Source organism: Camarhynchus parvulus, unplaced genomic scaffold (genome assembly GCF_901933205.1).
Source record: "Camarhynchus parvulus unplaced genomic scaffold, STF_HiC, whole genome shotgun sequence".
Lineage (NCBI taxonomy): Eukaryota > Metazoa > Chordata > Aves > Passeriformes > Thraupidae > Camarhynchus > Camarhynchus parvulus.
The window spans coordinates 14,759-40,270 of record NW_022148069.1 but is presented as its reverse complement, the minus strand read 5'-3'; the positions used below and the strand labels follow the sequence as shown (position 1 = coordinate 40,270).

Genomic DNA, 25,512 nt, shown 5'->3' with positions numbered 1-25,512 from the left:
CCCCAAAAAAAGCGCCCCCTGTAGTGTCATGGCCCCTCCCCCCCCGCGAGGTCAGAGGTCATTGGGGGGGCCCCTCCCTCACCCGGGACCCCCAAAGCCCCCGGGGCGGGGGGCTGCCCCTCCCCCTCCGGTGTTTGGGGGGGTTGGGGGCGGTGGGGGGAGGGGAGGGGGGGGTCGGGAGGTGCCCCCCCCCATTTGGGGAGGGGGCGGCGGCGCCATCAGATGGTGGAGGTTTTGTCTGTGCCGTCTGGGGAAAAGTGGGGGGTCAGGGGTCCCTCTGTGTGCCCCTCCCCTCCCCAATTCCTGCCCCTCCCCCTCAGACCCCCCACCACCATGTCCCCAAATGTCCCTGTACCCCCCATGTCCCAGTGTCACCCTCAGTGTCCCCAAATGTCCCCCCAATGTCGCCAATCCCCCCAAATGCCCCTGTCACCCCAATGTCCCCAATGTCCCCAATCCCCCGATGTCCCCACAGTGTCCCCACAGTGTCCCCAGTGTCCCCCCATTGCCCCCATTGCCCCCAATGTCCCCATTGCCCCCCCGATGTCCCCACAGTGTCCCCACAGTGTCCCCACAGTGTCCCCATTGTCCCCCAGTGTCCCCCATGTCCCCCGTACCGCCCAGGGCGTGCTCCGTCATGCTCAGACACAGCGACTCCAGCGTGGGGTTGATCTCCAGGTCAGTCCCGGGGGGGGGACACTCTGGGGGGGGAGGGGGGGGAGCCAACAGAAGGGTCAGGGGGTCAGGAGGGGTCCCCAAAAATAAATCCCCCACCCCAAAATCCCCCAGCTCCCAGAAACGCCCCCTGCCCCTTCATTTTGGAGTCTCCCTCCCCATTTTGGGGTCTCTCTCCTCATTTTCATGTCCCGTCCCCATTTTTGGGTCCCCCCCCATTTCAGCCCCCCATTTCTGGCTGTCCCCCCATTTCAGCCCCCATTTCGGGGTGTCCCCCCATTTCAGCCCCCCCATTTCGGGGTGTCCCCCTCCCCATTTCAGCCCCCCATTTTCGGGGTGTCCCCCTCCCCATTTCAGCCCCCCATTTCTGGCTGTCCCCCCCCATTTCAGCCCCCCCATTTCGGGGTGTCCCCCCATTTCGGCCCCCCCATTTCATTCGGGGTCCCCCCTTCCCCCCCATTCGGGTGGGCCCGTACCCTGCGGGAAGGCGAGCAGCGCCGAGCTGTGCACGGGCAGCGAGTGCGTTCTCTGCACGGCCCCGCGGCTCCCGGGGGACCCCCGCGCCCCCGGCCCCGAACCACAGGCTCTGGGGGGCAAACGGGGGGTCACGGGGGGGCACCCCAGCCCCCCAGAAGGTCCTCGGGGGGGGGAGACCCCAGCCCAAACCAGAACAGAAGCAAGGGGGACAGGTGGCTGTGCCCCCTGGTAAAACACCAAAATCCCCCAAAATCCTCCCAAAAAACCCCAAAATTCACCCCAAAATCCCCCCAAAATCCTCCCCCAAATCCTCCCCAAACAGCCCCCAAAATCCTCCCCAAAATCCTCCCAAATCCTCTCCAAAAATCCCCCCAAAATCCTCACAAAACCCCCAAAAATCCCCCCAAAATCCTCCCAAATCCACCCCAAAATCCTCCCAAATCCACCCCCCAAAAATCCCCCCAAATAACCCCCCAAAATCTCCCCAAAATTCACCCCAAAATCCCCCCAAAATCCCCTTCCCAAATCCTCAACTCCCCCTAAGATCCCTCCCCCAAAATCCGTATCTGCCCCCCAAAACTCCCCCCAAACCCTCCCCCAAAATCCTCATCTCCTCCCTGAAACCCTCCCCCCGTATTTCCCAAATCCCCCCAAATCCCCCCCAGACCCACCTGCCGTCCCTGCGTGCCCAGGGCGGGGGCGCCCCAGGGGGTCTGGGGCCAGGGGCCCCCGGGGGTCCCAGCAGCCCCAGGCGGGGGGGGGCAGGGCCCGGGGGCAGCGCAGGGGCGGCCCCCCGCCGCCCCCCACAGAGCCAGCTATGGGGAGAGAGTTGGAGCCAAAGGCCCAGCTGGAATGGGGGCAAAATGGGGGTCAGGGGGCTGAGACCCCCAAAACACCCCCAAAACCCCCAAAAAACCCCCCAAAACACCCCCAAAAAACCCCAAAACACCCCCAAACCCCGCCCCCAAAAAAACCCCAAAACACCCCCAAACCCCGCCCCCAAAAAAACCCCAAAACACCCCCAAAACCCGCCCCCAAAAAAACCCCAAAACACCCCCAAACCCCACCCCAAAACCAGGGAACAGCCTGGGGCAAAATGGGGGGGTCAGGCGGGCTGGGACCCCCAAAACCCGCCCCAAAAAGCCCCCACCCAAACAGGAAACCACCCTCCCCAAAACTGCAGAGAAAGGAAAAATTGGGAAAGGGGGGGAGAGACGCCCTTTGACCCCCAAAAATTGGGATTTGGGGGGAAGTTGATCATTTGGGGGGGGGGTCCATCAGCACGGGGGGGTCCCCGGTACCTTTTGGGGGGCCGGTATCCGGGGGGGCCGTCCAGGGGCCCCTTCTTGGGGAAGGCTCGGAGCAGCTTCAGCACCTGCTGCTTCCAGGACTGGAGCCGCTTCTTCTGCGTCTCCGTGAACGCCTGGGGGGCCCGGGGGTCAGGGGGGGCCTGGGGGGGTCACCAAGACCCCCGGGACCCCCCCCCCGGCCCCAGGGTACCTCGTGGCTCAGGCACTTCTCGAGCAGCTGGAGGTAACTGGTGATGTTCTCCTCGTCGGGGCGCGACACCAGGAGCTGGGTGCACACTGAGGGGGGGTCACAAAAACACCCCAAATCCTCAAAAATCCACCCAAAATCCCCCAAAACCCACCCCCAAAAACCCCCACAACACCAGGAGCTGGGTGCACACTGAGGGGGGGTCAGAAACACACCCCAAATCCACCCAAAATCCCCCAAAATCCACCCCCAAAAACCCCCACAACACCAGGAGCTGGGTGCACACTGAGGGGGGGGTCACAAAAACACCCCAAATCCTCAACAATCCACCCAAAACCCCCAAAACCCACCCCGAAAAACCCCCACACCACCAGGAGATCAGTGCACACTGAGGGGGGGGTCACAAAAACACCCCAAATCCACCCAAAATCCCCCAAAATCCACCCCCAAAATCCTGTGACACCAGGAGCTGGGTGCACACTGAGGGGGGGTCAGAGAAACACCCCAAATCCTCAAAAATCCACTCAAAATCCACCCAAAATCCCCCAAAACCCACCCCCAAAAACCCCCAAAACACCAGGAGCTGGGTGCACACTGAGGGGGGGTCAGGGGGCACAAAAAACCCAAAACGCCCCCAACCCCCCCCAAAACTCCCCCAAATCATCCCCCCAGACCCCTCCCCATGCCCAGAGCCCCCCAGGAGCAGCCCCCAGACCCCTCCCCATGCCCAGAGCCCCCCAGGAGCAGCCCCCAGACCCCTCCCCATGCCCAGAGCCCCCCAGGAGCAGCCCCCAGACTCACCTTTGCCCATGACCCGCGTGAACTGCCCCGGGATGTCCCCGTCGGGCACGGCGGCCCCGGGGGGCTCGGCCTCGGCCGGGGTGGGGGGGTTGGGGGGCTCGGGGGGGGCCCCGTCGGGGGGTCCCGGGGGCGGGGGGGGCCGGAAGGCCTTGATGGGGGTGCCCAGCATCTGCTGGAGCTCCTGCAGCGCCGTCCACAGGTTCCCCCCCTCCAGGATGTCCTGGGGGGACACACACGGGGGGGGACATCAGGGACATGGGGGGGGACAGCAGGGACACCCCCGGCAAGATCAGGGACTCCGGGGACCCCCTGACCGGCCTGGTGCCCCCCCCAGCTTCCCCAGTACCTTCTCCAGTGCCCTGAGCACGCTCTGTCTCTCCCGCAGTTTTTGGATGCTCAGGGCGATTTTGTGCCGGGCGCCCTTGGTGACGTTCTGGGGGGAGGGACAGGGGGGGTCACCTCCCTTGGGGGGGGTCACAGCCCTCGGGACACCCCAGTGTCCCCCCCAGTGCCCCCAGCCCCTCACCTGGGACTGCAGTGTCCCCTCCCAATCTCTCCCAGTGCCCCCCAATCCCCTCCCAGTGCCCCCCAATCCCCTCCCATTGCCCCCCCCCCCGCCCCCTCCCAGTGCCCCCCCAATCCCCTCCCAGTGCCCCCCCAATCCCCTCCCATTGCCCCCCAGGCCCTCCCAGTGCCCCCCCAATCCCTCCCAGTGCCCCCCAATCCCCTCCCAGTGCCCCCCAGCCCCTCCCAGTGCCCCCCAGCGCCCCCAGCCCCTCACCTGGGACTCCAGGTGATGCTCCGTCAGCGTCATCATCTCCTCGTAGCTCATCTGTGCGAACAGCGCCGCGTACTTGTGCAGCCTCAGGCTCTTCAGCCACGAGGGGACGTCTGGGGAGGGCACAGGGACACGCTGGGGGGGTGACAGCAGCCCCCAGACCCCCCAGCCCCCCAGCCCCCCGGAGCCCCCCACCCACCCTTCATGCCGCTGCCGTCCTCCTGGAAGGAGTTGCGCTCCTCGGTGTGCTCGCTGCCCGACGAGGCCACGCTGCTCTGGGGGGACAGGGGCGCGTGCTCCCCGAAGCCCTGGGGGGCTGGGGGTCCCCCTCGGGGCTGGGGGGGTCCCGCAGGGCTGGGGGGCTCCTCGGGACCCCCCCCAGAAGCGGCCCAGTCGCCGCCAGGGCCGGGCTGGGGGCTGCCGGGCACCAGGGCCAGCGAGCGCTTCAGGGGGCTGGGGTGCAGCTGGCAGGGCAGGGCTGGGGGACAGCGGGGAACGGTGAGGAGGGGGCACCGCGACCCCTGCCCAGCCCCTCGGGCTCCTCCCCACCCCCTCAGAGCCCTCCCAAAGCCCCGGGGCGCTCCCCAGCTGGGGGACCATTCCCCTGCCATGTTCCCCCCTCCTCAACCACTCCCCCCTTCTCCTTCCTCCCCTTTTCCCCCATTTTTCCCAATTCTCCCAGTTTCTCCTCCCGTTTCCCTCCCTTTTTCCCATTTCTCCCCCTTTTCTCTAGTTTCCCTACGTTTTCCCCATTCTCCCAGTTTCTCTGCCCATTTTCCCCATTTTTCCCCCCCAGGTTACCTCCTCCCCCCTGGAACGTGGGGTGTCCTTTTCCCCACAATTTCCCCCCCATTTTCCCCCACGTTACCTCCTCCCCCCTGGAAGGCGGGGTGCCCGTTCTCCGCGGCGCCGTCCCTGTCCCTGCCGATGCTGCTGCTGCTGCTGCTGCTGCTCGGGCCAGCCGCCTCCGCCCCCGGCCTCGGGGGCTCGGGGGGCCACTCGTGGGCCGGGGGCGGCGCTGGGGCGGGGGCCGGCGGCGCCAGGCGCTCCTCCAGGTGCCCCAGCCACAGGGCGCGGGCTGCGGTCGTCGGCCGTGGTGGCGGGGTGGATCAGGGCGTAGGAGAGCAGCTGCCGCGACTCCTCCACGCAGCGGTTGCTCTCGATGGCGTCGGCCAGCACCTTCTGCAGCCTCTTCATGTACTCGGCCTTGGCCGCGGCGTTGCCGGGCTGCAGCAGCGGCAGGTGGGCCAGGAGCAGGGCCACGGCGGCCTCGGCCGGCTCCTGGGGCCACTGCGAGATGGCAGCTGGGGACAGACGGACAGAGGGACACTGAGGCTCAGCAAGGACACACAGGGACAGCAGGGACACACAGGGACACCAGGGACAGACAGGGACACACAGGGACAGCAGGGACAGCAGCAGGGACACCAGCAGGGACACCAGGGACAGCAGGGACAGACAGGGACACCAGGGACAGACAGGGACACACAGGGACAGCAGGGACAGCAGCAGGGACACCAGCAGGGACACCAGCAGGGACAGGTGGGCCAGGAGCAGGGACACCAGCGCGGCCTCGGCCGGCTCCTGGGGCCACGCGAGATGGCAGCTGGGGACAGACGGACAGAGGGACACTGAGGCTCAGCAGGGACACACAGGGACAGCAGGGACAGACAGGGACACACAGGGACAGCAGGGACACCAGCAGGGACACCAGGGACACACAGGGACACCAGGGACAGACAGGGACACCAGGGACAGCAGCAGGGACAGGTGGGCCAGGAGCAGGGCCACGGCAGCCTCAGTGGGCTCCTGGGGACACCGCGAGATGGCAGCTGGGGACAGGGGACACATGGGGACAGAACCTGGGAAACCCCTGGGGAGACACAAGGACCCCCAGAGACCCCCGTAACCCCTCCAGGACCCCCATAACCCCCCTGTAACCCCCCTGTCCCACCCTCCTAAACCCCCCCAAGACCCCCCAAACGCCCCCGGACAGCGTCCCCAGCCCCTCACCGGCGCTGTTGGCCTCGGCCTCGAGCAGGTGGATGTCGGGGCAGTGGAACCCCCTGTAACCCCCCTGTAACCCCCCAGGACAGCGTCCCCGGCCCCTCACCGGCGCTGTTGGCCTCGGCCTCGAGCAGGTGGATGTCGGGGCAGTCGGCCAGCGAGTGCTCGAGGCAGAGCTGCAGGAAGCGCGCCTGCGTGCGCGTCACGCGCTTCAGCAGCGCCAGCAGCGCCACGGTCTGCTCGCACTCGCTCCAGCCGCGGAACCAGCCCGCCACGATGCCCACCTGCTCCCGGAACATCATGGCTGCCCGCGGGGGCGACGCGCCCGGCCTGCCCCCCCCTCCTCAGGTGGCGGGGGGGCCCCCCCGGGCCGGGCAGCGCATGGGGGGTGAGGGCGGGGGGTGCCGAGGGGCCCCCCGGCGCTGGGAGCGAGGGTCCGCACGGTCCTGGGGGGAGAGAGGAGGGGGCCGCTCGAAAATGGGACCCCTGAGTCAGGAGAGACCCCCCCCAGGAACAGGGACCCCCCAGGAACAGGGGAACAGGGACCACTCCCCATGGGGGATTAGGGACCCCCAAAAGGCACCAAGGACCCCTGAAATGAGCTAAGCACCCCTAAAAGGAATCAGCGACCCCCCCCAAGAGGCACCGGGGACCCCCAGGAGGTGCTAGATAACCCCAAAATACATCAGGGACCCCCAAAACACACCAGGGACCCCCAAAAGGCACCAGGGACCCGTAAAATGAGCTAAGCACCCCTAAAAGGAACCAGCGACCCCCACCAAGAGGCACCGGGGACCCCCAGGAGGTGCTAGATAACCCCAAAATACACCAGGCACCCCTAAAATGAACTAAGGGCCCCTGAAAGGAACCAGGGCCCCCCAAACGGCACCAGGGCCCATCCCCAGAGCGAACCGGGGATCCTGACGGTGACCGGGACCCCTCACGGTTACGGGGTCCGCCAAAGAAACCGGGACCCCCAAAAGCGACTGGGACCCCTCCCGGTTACCGGGATTCCTCACAGGCACAGGGACCCCTCACGGGCACCGGGATCCCTCCCGGTTACCGGGACCCCTCACGGGCACCGGGACCCTCAAAAGCGACCAAGACCCCTCACGGTTACCGTGGCCGCTCCCACACGGACCAGACCCCCCTCCCACCCACAGCGATCCCCCCGTTGCAGCCGCCCCTCACGGACCCCCGGTGTCCCCTCACGGGGCCGCGGCCCCCCCGCCCGCCCCGCTCTCCCCTCAGCGCGGCGGGCGCGGGGGCGCAGGCCCGGCGGGGCCGGGGCCGGACGCGGGCGCTGCGGCGGGGGCCGGGGAGGGGCTCGGGGAGGCCCGGGAGCCCGCGGGGGTCGCGGGGGCTCCCGCTCGGGCCCGGCGGCCCCCGGGGGTCGCGGCCGCCCCTCACTCACCGCCGCCGCCGCCGCCGCCGCGCAACGTCAGCGCGCACCGCACGCACGCCTGCGTCGCTGCGTCACGGCGCCGCCGCCGCCGACGGGCCAATGAGAGGGCGGAGAGCCGCAGGGAGGGAGCCAATGGCGCAGGCGCAGGCGCGCGCGCCGTGGGGGCGGGGCCTCTGTGCGCACCGCCCCTCGCGCCGGGCGCGCCACGCCCCCTCCGCGCCAACCGTCAATCGCGGAGGCCACGCCCTTCTCGCCTTGGCCACGCCCCCCCCGCGGCCTCGCGCGGCCCGCGCTGGGGGCGGGGCCAGCGGGACCCCCAGTAACTCCCAGTGTGTCCCAGCATCCCCCCAGTAACTCCCAGTGCTCCTCAGTGTCCCCCAGTAACCCCCCAGTAACTCCCAGTGTGTCCCAGTATCCCCCCAGTAACTCCCAGTAACTCCCAGTGCTCCTCAGTGTCCCCCAGTATCTCCCAGTAACCCCCCGGTAACTCCCAGTGTGTCCCAGTAACCCCCGCAGTGTCCCCAGTGTCCCCAGTGCCCCCCAGTATCTCCCAGTGTCCCTCCAGCGCATCCCCGTGTCCGTCTGTCTGTCCCTGTGTCCATCCCCGTCTGCCTGTGTCCATCCCCGTGTCTGTCTGTCTAGCGCCATATCCGTGTGTCCATCCCTGTGCCTATCCCAGTGTCCATCCCTTTGTCCGTCTGTTTGTCCATCTGTCCATTCCCGTGTCTGTGTGTCCGGCACTCTGTCCATCTCCACGTCCGTGTGTCCGTCCCCGTGTCCATCCCCGTGTCCATCCCCGTGTCCGTGTCTCCATCCCCGTGTTCGTCGTGTCCGTCTGTCTGTGTGTTCCTGTCCATCCCGGTGTCCATCCCCGTGTCCATCCCGGTGTCCGTCTGTCCGTCTCTCCCGTCCCCGGCCGTCCGCCCCGCGCGCCCGCGGCCCGGCCCCGCGCCCGGCCCCGCCCCGGCCCCGCCCGGCCCCGCCCCGCCGGTTCTGCGGCTCCGAGCGGCGGCCGCGGCCTCACCGGGGCCTCACCGGGGCCTCTCCGGGGCCTCTCCGGGGCCTCTCCGGGGCCTCTCGGGGCGGCGGCTCCGGGGCTGCTCCGGGACCCCCCGGCCGCGCCCGGGATCCATCCCCGGCTCCATCCCCGCATCCCGGCTCCTCCATCCCGGATCCGTCACCGGGATCCATCACCGGATCCATCCCGGCATTCCCGGATCCCTCCCGGATCCCTCCCCGCATCCCTCCCGGCTCCATCCCCGGTTCCCGGATCCCTCCCGGTTCCATCCCCGCATCCCGGCTCCTCCATCCCGGCTCCATCCCCGGATCCCTCCCGGTCCCCATCCCCCATCCCGGTGCCCTCGGTCCCCCCCCGGTCCCATCCCGGTGATTCCCGACATCCCCTCCCCCCCCATCGCCCCCCCCCAGTTCCCGGTGCCCCCCCCCGATGCCCCCCCGGTAGGGCGAGGCCCGACCCCCCCTCCCCCCCCGGAGCAGCGATGGGAGCGTCCGGGGGCTGAGCCCCCCCAGGTACGGCCGGGCTGGGGGCACCGGGGGCACTGGGGGGGGACTGGGGGGGACTGGGAGTCACTGGGCCGTACTGGGATGTACTGGGATGTACTGGGATGTACTGGGATGTACTGGGTCTGTGTTGGTCTGCACTGGGCCATACTGGGCCATACTGGGATGTACTGGGATGTACTGGGATGTACTGGGATGTACTGGGTCTGTGTTGGTCTGCACTGGGCCATACTGGGCCATGCTACTGGGATGTACTGGGTCTGTGTTGGTCTGCACTGGGCCATGCTGGGAGTCACTGGCTCTGCACTGGGCCATACTGGGCCGTACTGGGATGTACTGGGATGTACTGGGTCTGTGTTGGTCTGCACTGGGCCATGCTGGGAGTCACTGGCCTGCACTGGCCTGCACTGGGCCGTACTGGGATGTACTGGTCTCTGCTGTGTCCTTATCAGCCTGGTGTGGCTGTGCTGGTGTGTACTGGGCTGTGCTGGGTTATACTGGGCTGTGCTGGGTTATACTGGGCTGTGCTGGACTGTGCTGGGATGTACTGGGTTATACTGGGATGTGCTGGGCCATACTGGGCTGTGCTGGGTTATACTGGGCTGTGCTGGTGTTTACTGGGATGTGCTGGGCCATACTGGGATGTACTGGGTTATACTGGGATGTGCTGGGTTATACTGGGCTGTGCTGGGCTGTGCTGGGCTGTGCTGGGATGTACTGGGCTGTGCTGGTGTTTACTGGGATGTGCTGGGCCATACTGGGATGTACTGGGTTATACTGGCATGTGCGGGGTTATACTGGGCTGTGCTGGGCCATACTGGGATGTACTGGGTTATACTGGCATGTGCGGGGTTATACTGGGATGTGCTGGGCCATGCTAGTCTGTGCTGGTGTGTACTGGGCCGTACTGGCTGTGCTGGGATGTACTGGGTTATACTGGGCTGTGCTGGGTTATACTGGGCTGTGCTGGGTTATACTGGGATGTGCTGGGCTGTGCTGGGCTGTGCTGGGATGTGCTGGGTTATACTGGGCTATGCTGGGCTGTACTGGGATGTATTGGGTTATACTGGGATATACTGGGCTGTGCTGGGCTGTGCTGGGATGTACTGGGCTGTACTGGGATGTACTGGGTTATACTGGGATGTACTGGGCTGTGCTGGGCTGTGCTGGGTTATACTGGGCTGTGCTGGGCCGTACTGGGCTGTGCTGGGATGTATTGGGTTATACTGGGATATACTGGGCTGTGCTGGGCTGTGCTGGGATGTACTGGGCTGTGCTGGGATGTACTGGGCTGTGCTGGGCTGTGCTGGGCTGTACTGGGATGTACTGGGATGTACTGGGCTGTGCTGGGATGTACTGGGCTGTGCTGGGCTGTGCTGGGCTGTACTGGGATGTACTGGGCTGTGCTGGGCTGTGCTGGGCTGTACTGGGATGTACTGGGATGTACTGGGCTGTGCTGGGATGTACTGGGCTGTGCTGGGCTGTGCTGGGTTATACTGGGCTGTGCTGGGTTATACTGGGCTGTGCTGGGATGTACTGGGCTGTGCTGGGCTGTGCTGGGTTATACTGGGCTGTGCTGGGCCGTACTGGGCTGTGCTGGGCTGTGCTGGGCCATACTGGTTCCTACTGGTCCGTACTGGTCCATAGTGGTATGCGCTGGTCTGCACCGGCCTGTACCGATCTGTACTGGTCCATACTGGTGTGTGCTGGTCTGTACTGGTCCGTACTGGTCCGTACTGGTCCATACTGGTCTGTACTGGTCTGTACTGGTCCATACTGGTCTGTACTGGTCCATACTGGTCCGTACTGGTCTGTACTGGTCCATACTGGTCTGTACTGGTCCATACTGGTCCGTACTGGTCTGTCCCCTGTCCCCACAGGCCCCACGGCAACGCCTGGACAGGACCAACATGGAGCCCTGAGAGGAGGTACTGGGAGAACTGGGATCTCACTGGGACCATTGGGATCTCACTGGGATCTCACTGGGGTTTTGTGGTGTGCTGTGGGATCTTGTGGGACAGGCAGGATCTGCTGGGATCCACTGGGATTTACTGGGATCCACTGGGGGTCTGTGGGATCTCAGTGGGATCTGGGGAGATCCTCTGGGATCCACTGGGCTCGCTGGGATTTACTGGGCTCTACTGTGATCCGCTGGGCTCCGCTGGGATCCACTGGGATTCACTGGGCTCTCCTGGGCTCTGCTGGGATCCACTGGGATCCCCTGGAATCTCCTGGAATCTCCTGGGCTCTGCTGGGATTTACTGGGCTCTACTGTGATCTGCTGGGCTCTGCTGAGACCCCCACGGATCCCCTGGGCTCCCCTGGGATCCACTGGGATTCACTGGGCTCTGCTGGGATTTACTGGGATCTGCTGTGATCCGCTGGGCTCTGCTGGGATCCACTGGGATTCACTGGGCCCTGCTGGGATCCCCTGGGATCCCCTGGAATCTCCTGGGCTCTGCTGGGATTTACTGGGATCTGCTGTGATCTGCTGGGATCCCTTGGGATCTACTGGGATCCCCTGGGCTCCGCTGGGATCCATTGGGATCTACTGGGATCCACTGGGACCCCTGGGCTCCGCCGGGGTCCAGCCCCCCGTGACCCCCGTTTCCCCGTTGCTGTCTCCCTTGGCTCAGGCCCGGCCGCCGCCCGGGATGGCGAAGCTGCTGGTGCCGCTGGTGATGCTGGGCGCCGTCTCGGGGCGGGGTGGTCCCGGTGCCGCTGCCCCGGTGCCGGTGTGTCGCCGCCCGGCGTCGCCGCCCGCGCTGCCCCGCGGTGCCTGTGCCTGCGGCCGCGCCCAGCCCGCACGCTGCTGTGCGCCCGCCGCGGGGCTGCTGGCGGTGCCGCCCAGCCTGGACCGCGCCGCCCGTGGAGCTGCGCCTGGCCGACAACTTCGCCGGCGCCGTGGGCCGCGCCGACTTCGCCAACATGAGCAGCCTGGTGCACCTGACGCTGTCGCGAACGGGCTCCCGCCCTCGCCCCGGCGCCTTCGCCGACCTGCGAGGCGCTGCGGGCGCTGCACCTGGACGGAACCGGCTGCCGGCGCTGAGCGGCCGCAGCTGCGCGGGCTGGCCAGCCTGCGCCACCTCATCCTGGCCAACAACCAGCTGGCCGCCATCGCACGCCGCCGCTGCGCGCCGCCGCCGCCACCGTGGAGGACCTGGACCTGTCGCACAACAACCTGCCCGCGCTGCCCTGGGACGCCGTGGCCGCCATGGGCAGCCTGGCCACGCTGACGCTGGACCACAACCTGCTGGAGCGGGTGCCGGCCGGAGCCGTGGCGAGGCTGCCGCGCCTGGCCCGGCTGGACCTCACCGCGAACCGGCTGCGGGCGCTGCCGCCGGTGCCGGGCCGCCCGGGGCCGTCGCTGGCGGCGGGGGAACCCCTGCACTGCAACTGCGAGCTGCTGTGGCTGCGCCCGGCGTGGCCCAGCCGGGCCGCCTGGAGACCTGCGCCACGCCGGCGCCGCTGGCCGGGCGGCGCTGCTGGGCGCCGTGCCCGAGGAGGAGCTGACGTGCGGGCGCCCTCGGTCACGGCCGCGGCGCGCACCCGCCAGCGGTCACCGAGGGGCAGCCGCTGCGCCTAGGCTGCGCCGCCGTCGGGGACCCGCCGCCGCGCTGCACTGGCTGGGCCCGACGGGCGCGTGGTGCAGAAACGGCTCCCGGCGCTCGGTGGCGCCGACGGCTCCCTGGAGCTCAGCGTGGCCACGCTCCGCGACCACGGCGGCTTCACCTGCGTGGCCGCCAACGCCCGGGCGCAGGCGGCGGCGCTGTCGAGGTGGTGGTGGTGCCGCTGCCGGTGCCGCGGGACGGGCGCGGGACGGGGACGGGGACGGCGGCGCCGCGGCGGGGGCCCGGCCCCTCGGATATAGCCCAGGCGGGCGGCAATGACACCTGGGGGCCCCGGGGAGCGGCAGCGGGTGGTGGCCGCCGAGGTGACGGCGTCCTCGGCGCGGATCCGGTGGCTGCCGCGCGCGCCACGTGCCGGCGTGCGCATGGTGCAGATCCAGTACAACAGCTCGGCCGACGACAGCCTGGTCTACAGGTGGGCACCTGGGAACGCCCGGACAGGTGTGCCCGGGGGGCTGCGAGGGGTCCTGGGAGAGATGGGGGCTCCGGGGGAGCTCAGCTGGGTTTTGAGGGACCCTGGGGGCTCCGGGGGAAGCTCAGGCGGGTTTGGGGCAGTGCCGGGGAGACTGGGGGCGCCTCAGGTGGGTTTTGGGGGTCTTGGAGGCTCCAGGGGGTCTGGGAAGGATTTGTGTGTCCTGGAGGGGTCTGGGGGAGGCTGTTCAGGGGGGTCCTGGGGGGCTTTGAGGGGGTCTGGGGGACGCCAAGGGAATTCTCTATGCCTGGGGGGGTTCGGGGGTCGCTGGTGAGCTCCTAGGGGCACTCAGGGGGTCCTGGGGGTCTCAGGGGAGTCTTTGAGGTGTTTGGGGTGGGATTGAGGAGGCGTTTGGGGGATCCTCAGGGGTCCTGGGTGGGGTTTCAGCCCCTGGGGGCGGGGGCAAGGGGGGTGCGGGGGGTCTCGCCCCTCTCCCGACCCCCCCTCGCCCCCTGCCCAGGCTGCTGCCCCCCTCGAGCCGCACCTTCGTGCTGCGGGATTTGATCCCCGGCCGCCAGTACGAGCTGTGCGTGTCGGCGCTGCGCGTCCTCGGGGACCCCCCCGCCGCCCCCCGCCCGCTCGGCTGCGTCTCCTTCGCCACGGCCGCGGCCCCCCCGGGCTGCTCCGCGCCGCCCCGGCCCCATTTCCTGGGGGGCACCGTCATCATCGTCATCGGCGCCGCCATCGCCGCCTCCGTGCTCGTCTTCATCCTCATCCTCACGGCGCGCTGGAAGGCGGCGGCGGCGGCGGGGCGCGGCGCCCCCGCCCACCCTCACCAGCGTCTGCTCGCAGACCAACGGCGGCCCCCGGCCCGCCGAGACCCCCGAGCTGCCCGCGCTGCCGCCGCTGCCCCCGGCGGCGGGCGGGGGTCCCGGGCGGGGGCGCGGGCGTTGTTCCCCAGCCACAGCTACCCCCGGCGGGCGCGGCCGCGGCGCCACGGGTCCCTGCCCAGGCTGGACGGGCCCGAGGGGAGCCCCCTGGGACCCCCCCTGCGCCCCTCCTTCGGCAGCACCCACTGGATGCTGGAGAGCACCGTCTGAGGGGGGCGGCGGGAATCCCCCCGGGACCCCCCTCGGGCAGCACCCACCGGGACCCCCAAAATGCTCCTGGGGGACGGCGGTGGGACCCCCCCCTCTCCCGGGTGACCGAACGCAGCCCCCGGCGGCTCTTGGCGGGGAGGGGGGCGTCCGGGAGCCCCCCCGGGGCCGTTTGGGGTCCCCCGTGGGTGCCCCCAGGTGCCCCCCCCTCGCCCTGGGGGTACCTGTATGCAAACCTTGCCCCCCAAAACCTCGACACGCGCGGGGGGCGCGGGGACCGTGACGGGGACCGCGCCCCCCAAATTCTGCGGCTCACCCCCACGCGCGCGTGTGCCCCCCCACCCCAAAATGCGCACTTGGGACTTTGTGTGTGCGCCCCAAAATTCGTGTGCCCCCCCGTGCCCCCCCACCCGTGCGTGCCCGGCCCGCCCCCCGCGGTGCCTTCGGCCGGGCCGGGGGGCCCCGCGCACGCCCCCCGACATCTCTGCACAGATGACACGAGACCCGCAGCCCCCCAAAAAACCCCCACCCCCCGTGGGGATGGGGGGCGGTGGGGGCCAAAAAAGGGGGGGCCCCCCGGATGCCTGGGGACCCCCCCGTGTGTCCCTCCCGTGGCCTCTGCCCCCCCCCCAAAAAAAAAACTCGACCCGGGGGTCCCTATCTGGCTGGTCTGGATATCCCTGGGGGGCGCCCCCCAGCCCCCCACCCATTTCCCTCCCACCCCCATTTCCCCCAAAAAGCCTCAGCTCCTCCCCGTGTGCCCCCCCTCCCCAAAACGCCGCCCCCCACCAGCCGCCCCCCCCCGGGCCCCCGCAGTGTTTAACACGAGTTTTTACATTAAAAACCTGTGCCCCCCCCGGGGCAGAAACACGAGTGTCACTGGGGGGGGGTCTCTGTGTTTTGGGGCTGGGAGGGTCTCTGGGGCTGAGGGGGTTTCTGTTTGGGGCTGGGGGGGGGTCTCTGTATTTTGGGGCCGGGGGGTCTCTGTTTGGGGCTGGGGGGGTCTCTGTTTGGGGTTGGGGGTTTCATTTTTTCGGGGGTCCCAGCCCAATGCGAGCCCCCACCCCCAGCTCTGTCCCCCCCCCAGCCCCGCAATGTGGGCGGGGTCAGGACTATGCTAATGAGGCAACAATCCCTGCCCCCCTGTGGTTGCCATGGTGACCGTCGCGGGGAGCTCAACGGGGCCACGACGGCGCCATGAATATGCAAATAAGGGGCGGAGTCCACAAACGAAAAATCCCGGCTAATTATGCCCTCATTTGCATACAGAACACCTCGGCCGCAGCCTGGCCTTGGGCAGGGGGGAGGAGCCAAGGCCTGGGGGGGCCCGGGGGGGTCACCTGTGACCTTTCCCACGGCGGGGGGCGGGGCTGCAGACCTCGGGACCCCCCCGCGCCTGTGACCTTTCCCACGGCGGAGAGGGGGCTGCAAACCCCGAGCCCCCCCAGCGCACCTGCGCCCCTTCCCGCGTCCCTTCCCCGCGCACCTGCGTCCCCTCCCAGGTGCGCCCCGCCCGCCGGCCTTGGGGCCGGGCTATAACCTCGCCCGCGGGCCCCGCACGGCCCCGCGAGGTGACAGCGGGTGACACCAGGCGACAGCAGGAGGTGACAGCGGGTGACACCAGGCGACAGCAGGAGGTGACAGCGGGTGACATCGGGAGCTGACAGCGATGCTGGCGCTGCTCGTGGCGCTGGTGCTGGCCCTGCTGGGCTCCCGGGGGGCGCTCGCGCAGTGCCCCTCGCCCTCCGAGCTGCGCCCCTCGAACGGGACCCGGCTCTGCGCGCTGCTCTACGCCGACAACAGCCCCTACTACGAGCAGTGCTGCGCCGGGGACGCGCTCGAGGTGCTCCCGGGCGCCGACCTGCCCTACCTGCCCCTCGGCTGGGCCGGCCGCGCCTCCTCGCTCGTGGTGGGCACCAGGTGCGAGCTCACCGTGTGGTCCCGACCAGCCAAGGAGGGGAAATCGCGGCACTTCGGGGCGGGAGCGGTGCCGCGGCTGCAGGAGGTGAGGAAGGGGCTCTTCGGGGACTGGAACAACGCCATCCGAGCGCTGTACTGCACCTGCAAGTGAGCCTGGGGGGACACGGGGGGCACGGGGGGACACGGGGGACACGGGGGCTCTTCGGGGACTGGAACAACGCCATCCGAGCGCTGTACTGCACCTGCAAGTGAGCCTGGGGGGACACGGGGGCTCTTCGGGGACTGGAACGACGCCATCCGAGCGCTGTACTGCACCTGCAAGTGAGCCCGGCAGGACACGGGGGGGATATGCGGCGGTGGGAGGTGAGGAAGGGGCTCTTCGGGGCCATCCGTGCCTTGTACTGCAACTGCAAGTGAGCGTGAGGGGGACACGGGGCAGCGCGGGGCAGCGCGGGTCAGGATGGGCCAGTGCAGGTCACCATGAGCCATCGTGGGTGCCCATGAGCCAGCACGGGTCAGGATGGGCCAGCGTGTCCAGAATGAGCCAGCACGGATCAGGATGGGCCAGCCTGAGTCAACGAGGGCCAAACCACCCCCAAGATGGCCAAGATGAGCTGACACGGGCCAACGCCGGCCGAGACAAGCCAAGGCGACCCAGCACTGGCCAAGATTCACCACCAGGAGCCGACCCGAGCCAAGCCGAGCAAGGCCAAGGCAAGGCAAGCTGGCACCACCAGGAGCCGAGCCAAGCCAAGGCAAGCCAAGCCGAGTCAACATGAGCTGGCACTGGCCACAATGCACCATCAAGGACCAACCCGAGCCGAGCCAAGCCGAGCCCCTGCGAGACCCCATGTGCCCCCCCTGCCCCCCTGCAGCCAATAAAGCCCTGAGGCAGCAGCAGCTCCTGCCTGGGGGTCTTTTACTGGGGAGGGGGCGTCCCGTGGGCACATCAGGGGGGTCCTTTATTGGGGAGGGGGTGTCCCCATGCCCCATGGATGTGTCACAAGGGTTCTTTATTGGGGAGGGGGTGTCCCGTGGGTGTGTCACAGGGATTCTTTACTGGGGAGGGGGTGTCCCCACGCCCCCCCCCGCGTCCCCCCCAACCCCCAAAAGAAGCACACACAGCACACGGGGGGTCCAAAAGGACACGTGTAATTTTGGGGGGGACCCCGTGTCCCCCCAGGGCCCCCCGTGCGGTACAAAACCCGACCATATAAATATCAATTTTTTGTTAAAAAACAAAAAAAAAACAAAACCGAGGGGGGCAGCATGGGGGGGGGGAAGGAACCGACCAAACAAAAAAACCCAAAATCAACAAAAACGGGGGGGGGACACACCCCGAATCAGTAGTGTGGTGTGGGGGAGGGAGGGGGGCTGTAGTTTTGGGGACCCCCTCTCACAGAGATGTGGGGGGGGGGGCTGTACCCCAAGTGCCCAAATTGGGTAGAAAAGAGGGGACTAAAAAAAAAACCAAAAAAAAAGGGGGAAATGCCCCAAAATGTGTCCCAAAGGCGGAGGGGAGTGGGAGGAGCCCGTGCACCCCCAAATCACAGGGATGGTGGCCTTTCCCCCCAAAATCTCTGCTGGAGGGTCCCCAGCTCAGTAGTACAGGTTGGGGGGGGGCCGGGGTCCCCCAGAACATCCCAGTCCCGCTCCAGTTTGGGGGGGCTGCTGAGGAGGAGGAGGGCGCTGGGGGTCTCCCCCTGGGGTGGGAGGGGTCTCCTCCTGAGCAGGAGGGGTCTGCCCCGGTCCGGGGGTCTCTCCCCCGATCCGGGGGTCTCTCCCAGGACAGGGTGGTCTCCCCCTGGTCTGGAGGTCTCTCCCCAGTCTGGGGGTCTCTCCCAGGTGTGGGGGTCTCTGCCCAGTCTGGTGGTCTCCCCCCAGTCCGGGGGTCTCTGCCCAGGCCGGGGTCTCTCAGCGCAGCCGGTGCTGCCGCATGAGGGGCACGATGCAGGCGGGGGGCCCGGCCACGCCCAGGAAGGGGTGGCGCAGCAGCTCCGGGGCGCTGGCGCGCTGCGCCGGGTCCCGCACCAGCATCCGCTCCAGGAACCCCTTCAGCGACGGGGACACCTGGGGGGGAGAGGGGGCGTGAGAGACCCCTGAGATGGGGCTGGGGGTGTGAGACCCCCCCGGGGCTCCCCAGAAATGGGGGGGCTCCAGCATCCGCTCCAGGAACCCCTGGGGGGGGGAAAGGGGGCGTGAGAGACCCCCAGAAATGGGGGGGCTCCCCCCCAGCCCCCCGAGTTACCTTGTGGCCGTTCTTGAGCCGGGGGGGGAGGTTGTCCCGGATCAGCTTCATGGCTTTGAGGGGGGGCTCGTTGAAATAAGGGGGCTCCCCGTCCACCATCTCGATGACCATCACCCCCAGGGACCAGATGTCCACCTTGGGGGGGGAATGGCCACCCCAAAAATGACGAAAAATGAGGAGGGGGTTAGGGGGGGCAGCCCCTCAAACCCACTCCATGCCACTTGGAGCCCCTCGAACATACACTGGGTATCCCCAGGCCCACCCTGGGCACCCCTAGACCCATTCCAAACCCGTTCCAAACCCACCCTGCTCTCTCTAAACCCATCCTGGGCACCCCTAAACCCATTCCAAACCCGTTCCAAACCCACCCTGCTCCCCCTAAACCCACCCTGGGCACTCCTGAACCCACCCTGGGCACCCCTAAACCCGTTCCAAACCCACCCTGTTCCCCCTAAACCCACCCTGGGCACCCCTGAACCCATCCCAACCTCCTCACAAGACACCTCGAGGTGGCAGAGAAGGCAGGAGATGAACCTGGGGGCCCACACACCCACCCCAAACCCCCTGAAGCCCACCCTAAACACCCCCTAACGCACCCCAGAACCCCCCAAACCCCCCCTGAGCCACCTCTGGGCCGTAGGGCAGGCGGGAGATGAGCTCGGGGGCCATCCAGTAGGGGGTCCCCACCAGGGACTTGCGCCGCGGCACGTCCTTGTTCACTTGGGCGCAGAACCCAAAATCCGAGAGTTTCACCTGCCGGGGGGGCCGGGGGGGGTCAGGGCGGGACCCCAAAGGGTCGGGGGGAGGTTTGGGGGGCGTTTCTGGGGGTCCCTACTGGCCCCTTTTTAGAGGTTTTCTCCTAAATTTGCCCCAAACCAGGACACAATTTGGTGCCCAACGTGAGGCTTGAACTCTTACCCTGAGACTGAGCTGCGTGGGTTTGCTCTCTGGAGGGGCCCCCTTTTGGAGGTTTCTCCCCAAATTTGCCCCGGAGCAGGCACCTACCCGTCCGTCGTGCGTGAGGAGGATGGAGTCGCTCTTGATGTCGCGGTGGATGACGCCCTGGGCGTGGAGCACGGCGAGCGCGCGCAGCACCGAGCGGCACACGGCGGCGATCTGCTCCTCCGACATCCTGGGGACAGCCCATTGTCACCGGCCTGTCACCTCTGTCACCGCCCCGTGCCCCCGCTCTGCCCGCCCAGGTGCGCTCACCTGGTGTGGGTGACGATGTCAGTCAGGGCGCCGCCCTCCAGGAACTCCATCACCACCCAGAGCTCGTCGCCCACCAGGTAACTGTTGTACATCTGCACCACGTTCTCGTGCTGGTGGTCCCGCATGATCACCACCTGGGGACAGGGGGACACGGCCATGGGGGCCTGGCACTGTCCCCGGGGGTCCCCAAGTCTCTCAAAGGGCCCCCAAGCCTCTCAGGGGCTCCCCAAGTCTCTCAGGGGCTCCCCAGGTCTCTCAGGGGCTCCCCAAGCCTCTGGGGGGCTCCCCAGGTCTCTCAGGGGCTCCCCAAGCCTCTGGGGGGCTCCCCAGGTCTCTCAGGGGCTCCCCAGGGCTCTTACGGGCTCCCCAACCCTCTCAAGGCTCCCCGGCGCTGCCCTGACCTCGTTGAAGAGCAGCTCACGCCGCTGCTGCTTGCGCAGGTCCATCTTCTTGACGGCCACGAGCTGCCCGGAGCCGCGCACGGTGGCGATGCACACCACGCCCGTGGAGCCCTCGCCGATCTTGATGAAGTTGTCCAGGTAGGAACGGGGGTCCCCGGGGTCCACCACCATCTGCAGCGCCGCTCTGAACTGCTCGTGGGACACGCTGGGGCACGGCGGGGCGGGGGCCGCGGGCGCCGGGGGGCCGGGCGCGGGGGGCGGGAGGGAGGAGGAGGAGGGGAGGCTCCGGGGCTTTGGGGGCTTTGGGGGCACCTCCTGAGATGGGGAGCGGCCCGTTGGGGGGCACCTCCTGAGGCCGTCCGCGGGCATCGGCCTGTGGGGACACGGAGAGGGCGTCAGAGCCTCGGACTGCTGAGCGAGGAGGAGGAGGAGGAGGAGGAAGAGACTCAGGGGTCAGAGCCCAGGATTGCCATGGGAATGAAGGGCTGGGGCAGGGGAGGAGGAGGAGGAGGAGGAGGAGGAGGAGGAAGAGGAGGAGGAAGGAGACACAGACGCAGCACTGGGAAGGGCTGAGTGAGGAGGAGGAGGGAGAGGAGGAGGAAGGAGGAGGAGGAAGGAGACACAGATACAGCACTGGGAAGGGCTGAGGGAGGAGGAGGAGGAGGAGGAGGAGGAAGGAGGAAGGAGACACAGATGCAGCACTGGGAAGGGCTGAGTGAGGAGGAGGAGGAAGAGGAGGAGGAAGGAGGAGGAGGAAGGAGGCACAGAGGCAGCACCAGGAAGGAAGTGCAGAGCTGGGGGCCTTCAGGATGCCCCGAATCTGAGCAGGATGAGGGAAGCTGCGAGGAAGAGGAGCAGAGAACCTGCTCTGGAAGAGGAAGGACAGCAGCAAGAAGAAGAAGAAAAGAAAAAAAGAAAAGAAAAGAAAAAGAAAAAGAAAAAGAAAAAGAAAAAGAAAAAGAAAAAGAAAAAGAAAAAGAAAAAGAAAAAAAAAAAAAAAGAAAAAGAAAAACAAGAGGAAGAAGAGAAAAAGAAGAAGTAGAGGAAGAACAGGAAGAAAAGGAAATTGCTCCAGAGCCAAGAATGTGGCTAGGGAAGGAAGCTGCTGCCGATCCCACTGGAAGCCGTGAGGAAGAGGAGCAGAGAACCCGCTCTGGAAGAGGAAGGAGAGCAGCAGCAAGAAGAGGAAAAGGAGGAAGAAGAAGCACAAAAAGCAGAAAAAGCAGAAGAAGAAAAACAAGAAGAAGAAGAAGAAGAAGAAGAAGAAAAGAGGAGGAAAGTGCCCCAGAGCCAAGGACGTGGCTGGGGAAGGAAGCTGCTGCCAATCCCAGTGGAAGCCGCTCTGGAAGAGGAAGCAGTGCAGCAGCAGCAAGAAGAAGAGGAGCAGAGAACCCGCTCTGGAAGAGGAAGCAGAGCAGCAGCAGCACCAGCAAGAAGAAGAAGAAGAAGAAGAAGAAGAAGAAGAGGAGGAAGATGAGGACGAGGCCAGCTCGGGGCTCAGCCCCTTTACCTGGGCGCTGCCCCCGGGCCGGGGTCGGGTGTCGGCTCGGGGTAGGTGTGGAAGGGGCGTCCTGGCGCCGTCTTTCAGCCCCTCGGCGGGGGCCCGGGGCCGTCGGGGGGCCGCAGGTCGGGCCCCGAGAGCGGGCGCTGCTCGCGGGCCGGGGGGCCGCGGGGGCCCCTCCCCGGCCGAGCTGGATTTGGGCCGGCCCCGGGGCGGGGTGGGGGCGAGCCTGGGGTCCTGCCGGGGCTGGGGGCGCCGGGGCCAGGCCGTTCTCCGGGGAGGGGCAGGGGGCTGTCCCGGCGCAGGGAGTTGGAGCGGGACACGGACACGGCCGCCAGCTCATCCAGGAGCCACGCCAGGGTCCGGTCACGGCCCCCGGGGTCCCATCCTGGGGCCCCTTTGGAAGCCGCCACGATGGGCTGCGGGAACGGGGGACACACGGGGGAAAAACAACAGAAAAGTGATGTGGGTGGCTGCAGGACGGGCACAGGGGAGGGGGATTGCATGGGGAGAGTCCCAGAGGCACAAACTGGGGGCTAGCCTGGATGGGAGGGTCCCGAAATATTGGGGGAGGGTTTGATGGGGTGGCAATGGGGGCATGTGGGAATATGGGGGGATGTGGGAACATGGGGGGATGTGGGAATGAATGGGGGACGTGGGAATGAATGGGGGGATGTGGGAAGGAATGGGGGACGTGGGAATGAATGGGGGGATGTGGGAAGGAATGGGGGACACACACAACGGGGAAGGGATCAGGTGGGAGTGACCCCGAGTCCCCTGTGGGCTGGGGCTGGTTCAGGGAGTGGGAAGGGCCTCACTGGGGGATCCCTGTCCTGGGGGACCCAATCGTCACCTGCCCGCCCCAAGACCCCCAAATTCCTCCCAGTTTGACCCCAAAGAGCATCCGGGACACCCTTCTGATACTCCAAGACCCCAAAATCTCCCAAACCCACCCCAGGGAATGAATGAGCCCCCACCTCCCCCCATGGTCCCCAAATCCCCTGGTGCATAACTCCCCCATTTGTCTTTTTTGGGAGGCAGGAAAGGCATGGGGACCCAGCTCCCACCTCCCTGACCCCCAAATCCCTCCCAGTTTGGCTTTTTGAATGGCTGGCAACCCCTGACCTGCTCCACAACCCCCCAATATCAAACAACCCCAAAACCCCCCTACTATTCCAAGACCCCCAAACTGCCCCAAATTCAACCCCAATGATTACCCAGACCCGTTACCTCCTCCACGCCCAATTCCAAGACCCCCAAACCGCCCCAAATTCAACCCCAATGATTACCCAGACCCCGTTACCTCCTCCCGCCCAACCCAAGACCCCTAAACCGCCCCCAAATTCAACCCCAATGATTACCCAGACCCCGTTACCTCCTCCGAGACCCCAAACCCGGAGCGCTGACCCCGTTTGTGCCCTCCCCACGCCATGACCCCCCGGATTCCCGAGGGGCTCCCACCTTGTGGGCCCCGCGGATGGCGGTGATGCAGGCGGGGTCCAACGCGGGGGCTGGGGGCCGGGCGTCTTCCAGCAGCCCCTGCCACTGGCGGGGCAGCCCCGTGAAGCGCTGCTCCGAGGCGTCGTAGCCCCGTGCCACGCCGGTGGTTGCGCGGGACGGGCCGAGATCTCCACCCGCTTCTTCTTCTTGGAGAACATGGCCCGGGCCGCGCGCCTGGAACGGGAACGGGGGCAAAAACACGGATTTAGGGGGTGGGAAATGAGGGCTGGCAGCGGGAATGGCGTCAGACCCCGAAATCCAGCCCTGGGAGTGGGAATGGTCCCTAAAATCCAGCCCTGGGAACAAAATCCAGCCCTGGGAATGGGAATGGTCCCTGAAATCCAGCCCTGGGAATGGGAATGGTCCCTGAAATCCAGCCCTGGGAATGTGTCTAAAATCCAGCCCTGGGAACAAAATCCAGCCCTGGGAATGGGAATGGTCCCTGAAATCCAGCCCTGGGAATGGGAATGGTTCCTGAAATCCAGCCCTGGGAACGGTCCCCGAAATCCAGCACTAAGAACAAAATCCAGCCCTGGGAGTGGGAATGGTCCCTGAAATCCAGCCCTGGGAACAAAAATCCAGCCCTGGGAATGGGAATGGCCCCTGAAATCCAGCCCTGGGAATGGGAATGGTCCCTAAAATCCAGCCCTGGGAGGGAATGGTCCCTGAAATCCAGCCCTGGGAATAGGAATGGTTCCTGAAATCCAGCCCTGGGAGGGAACGGTCCCCTGAAATCCAGCACTAAGAACAAAATCCAGCCCTGGGAATGGTCCCCGAAATCCAGCCCTGGGAATAGGAATGGTCCCCGAAATCCAGCCCTGGGAATGGGAATGGTCCCTGAAATCCAGCTCTGGGAACGGGATCAGCCCTGAAAATCCCGCTGCTGGAATGGTTTTCATCCATCCACCAACCACTTCCATCCAAAATCCCCCACTTTTATCCCGCTCCTTCCCATTTCTCCCCCGAATCCAAGCTTGGAAACACCAGAAATTCCCCCTTGGAAATAGGATTAATCTGTTAACCCATTAACACAACCCGAACCAACAGATTTAAAGCGCCTAAAAAGCCACAAAAAATCTGCTTTTCCTGGGATCCCAGTGCCAGATCAGCGCTCTGCAGCACGATCCAGGGGCTTGGCCGATTTCATTCCCTGTTTTCCCACGTTTTTCCTGCACTTTCCAGGCCAAGAACGAGCTCAGCTGGGAGGGTTTTGCGCCTGTGATCCCAGCGGGGGCACGGATCCCACTGGGAATGGCCCCAAAATCCCACGGATCCTGGGCAGGTCCATTTTTCCCACTTTCACTGCTTTTCCTGGCGGCAATTTCCCCGTTTCCTCCCAGTTTTTCCCATCTCCTCGGCTCAATGCCATTTTTTGGGCTCCAGAACCCCGCTGCTTCCAAGGTTTTCTCACTGTTTTTTCCCAATCTTTGAGGATTTCTCCTTAAAACAATGATCCATCATGAAGTTTTTCTTCTCCTCCTCCTCCACTTCGACCCCAGCCAAAAGCTGTCAGAATTCCGTGTTTTCTCCGTTCTCCCTGCTCATCCCGGGCTGATCCCTCCCTCCACCTTCCCGGGAATCCTCTGGGGACTGCCAAAATCCCATTTTCTGATGGAAAACTCTCCTGGTTTGGGGAAACCGCTGCTGAGTTTGGAGCGGGAGGGTTAAAATCTGCTGCATTTGGGCTTTTCTCCATGGGAAACATCCAAGCACGATCCAGCTCAGCCGGGATGCCGGGGAGGTGCAGCATCCGTAACCTCTGGACGCCAAATCCGCGGGATTTCACCCCAAAACCCCTCTCTTTTTTCCCAGATGTTGTGGAAGGGGCAGAGAGGTCCTGAGGGATTCCAGAGGGTGGGACGGGGGCCAGGAGGGGGGGACGCTGTTCCTCAGCCCTTCCCTGGCCGCGTTCCTGCGATCCCAGCGGGGTTTAATTAGTCACCAATTAACGAGGAACTGAACCTGCACCGGGGGTGGGATAGCCTCCTGTCTTCCCTAAAATTCCCAACAAAACCCAACAGATCCTCCCCCAAAACCAGCGGAACTCGGGCTGTGTCCTGGTGGGAACTGTGCTCCCCACAAAGGGGCCGGAATTCCCGGAAAAGCCAGGCTGGGAAGGGGCTGGACTTGTCACAAAGGGGTCAGAATTCCCAGAAAAGCCAGGCCAGGAATCCTGGAATCCCCACAGAGGGGTCAGAACTCCTGGGAAAGCCACGCCGGGGCGGGTTGGACTGGCCGAGCTGGATCTGCAGCAGCAGGAGGAGGAGGAGGAGGAGGAGGAGGAGGAGGAGGAGGCGCCGGCCTTTGCCCCGGAGGAATCCCGGAATTCCAGGAATCCGGAGCCTCTGAGGCTCAGGGGAACAGGAAAAATCCGGGAAGGGAACCAGGAGATCCCGGGAAAAGGGGAACGAAGCGCTCAGAGCTTCCGGGA

At 66.2% G+C, this 25,512-nt stretch overlaps 4 protein-coding genes across 4 annotated transcripts; 2 read left to right on the top strand and 2 right to left on the bottom strand.

The window, feature by feature from the left end:
- Window positions 1-114: 114 nt before the first annotated feature.
- On the bottom strand, window positions 115-6,681 carry SAMD4B (sterile alpha motif domain containing 4B). Its single transcript, XM_030969700.1, is given in 15 exon segments — window positions 115-247; window positions 618-701; window positions 1,152-1,234; window positions 1,236-1,261; window positions 1,824-1,884; window positions 1,886-1,999; window positions 2,454-2,575; window positions 2,653-2,738; window positions 3,451-3,670; window positions 3,797-3,883; window positions 4,232-4,341; window positions 4,428-4,706; window positions 5,097-5,302; window positions 5,304-5,532; window positions 6,342-6,681. Coding segments are annotated over 15 exon segments (1,932 nt in total). The 5' UTR covers window positions 6,538-6,681; the 3' UTR covers window positions 115-218.
- A 5,214-nt stretch (window positions 6,682-11,895) lies between these two features.
- LRFN1 (leucine rich repeat and fibronectin type III domain containing 1) lies at window positions 11,896-14,308 on the top strand (the record flags this gene model as incomplete). Its single annotated transcript, XM_030969697.1, is given in 13 exon segments — window positions 11,896-11,985; window positions 11,987-12,028; window positions 12,030-12,210; window positions 12,213-12,278; window positions 12,281-12,579; window positions 12,582-12,774; window positions 12,777-12,830; window positions 12,833-12,928; window positions 12,931-13,072; window positions 13,074-13,205; window positions 13,723-14,005; window positions 14,007-14,138; window positions 14,141-14,308. Coding segments are annotated over 13 exon segments (1,872 nt in total), but the record flags the coding sequence as incomplete, so codon positions are not given.
- Window positions 14,309-15,453: 1,145 nt separating this feature from the next.
- Window positions 15,454-16,370, top strand: SYCN (syncollin). Its single transcript, XM_030969696.1, has 2 exons — window positions 15,454-15,504; window positions 15,960-16,370. Exons 1-2 carry the CDS (start codon window positions 15,454-15,456, stop codon window positions 16,368-16,370), a joined length of 462 nt encoding a protein of 153 aa, XP_030825556.1.
- A 1,422-nt stretch (window positions 16,371-17,792) lies between these two features.
- Window positions 17,793-23,239, bottom strand: PAK4 (p21 (RAC1) activated kinase 4). Its single transcript, XM_030969695.1, is given in 12 exon segments — window positions 17,793-18,289; window positions 18,468-18,602; window positions 19,095-19,220; window positions 19,473-19,599; window positions 19,680-19,813; window positions 20,081-20,335; window positions 20,393-20,453; window positions 21,684-21,739; window positions 21,741-21,874; window positions 21,877-22,000; window positions 23,043-23,203; window positions 23,206-23,239. Coding segments are annotated over 12 exon segments (1,503 nt in total). The 3' UTR covers window positions 17,793-18,133.
- Window positions 23,240-25,512: the final 2,273 nt, after the last annotated feature.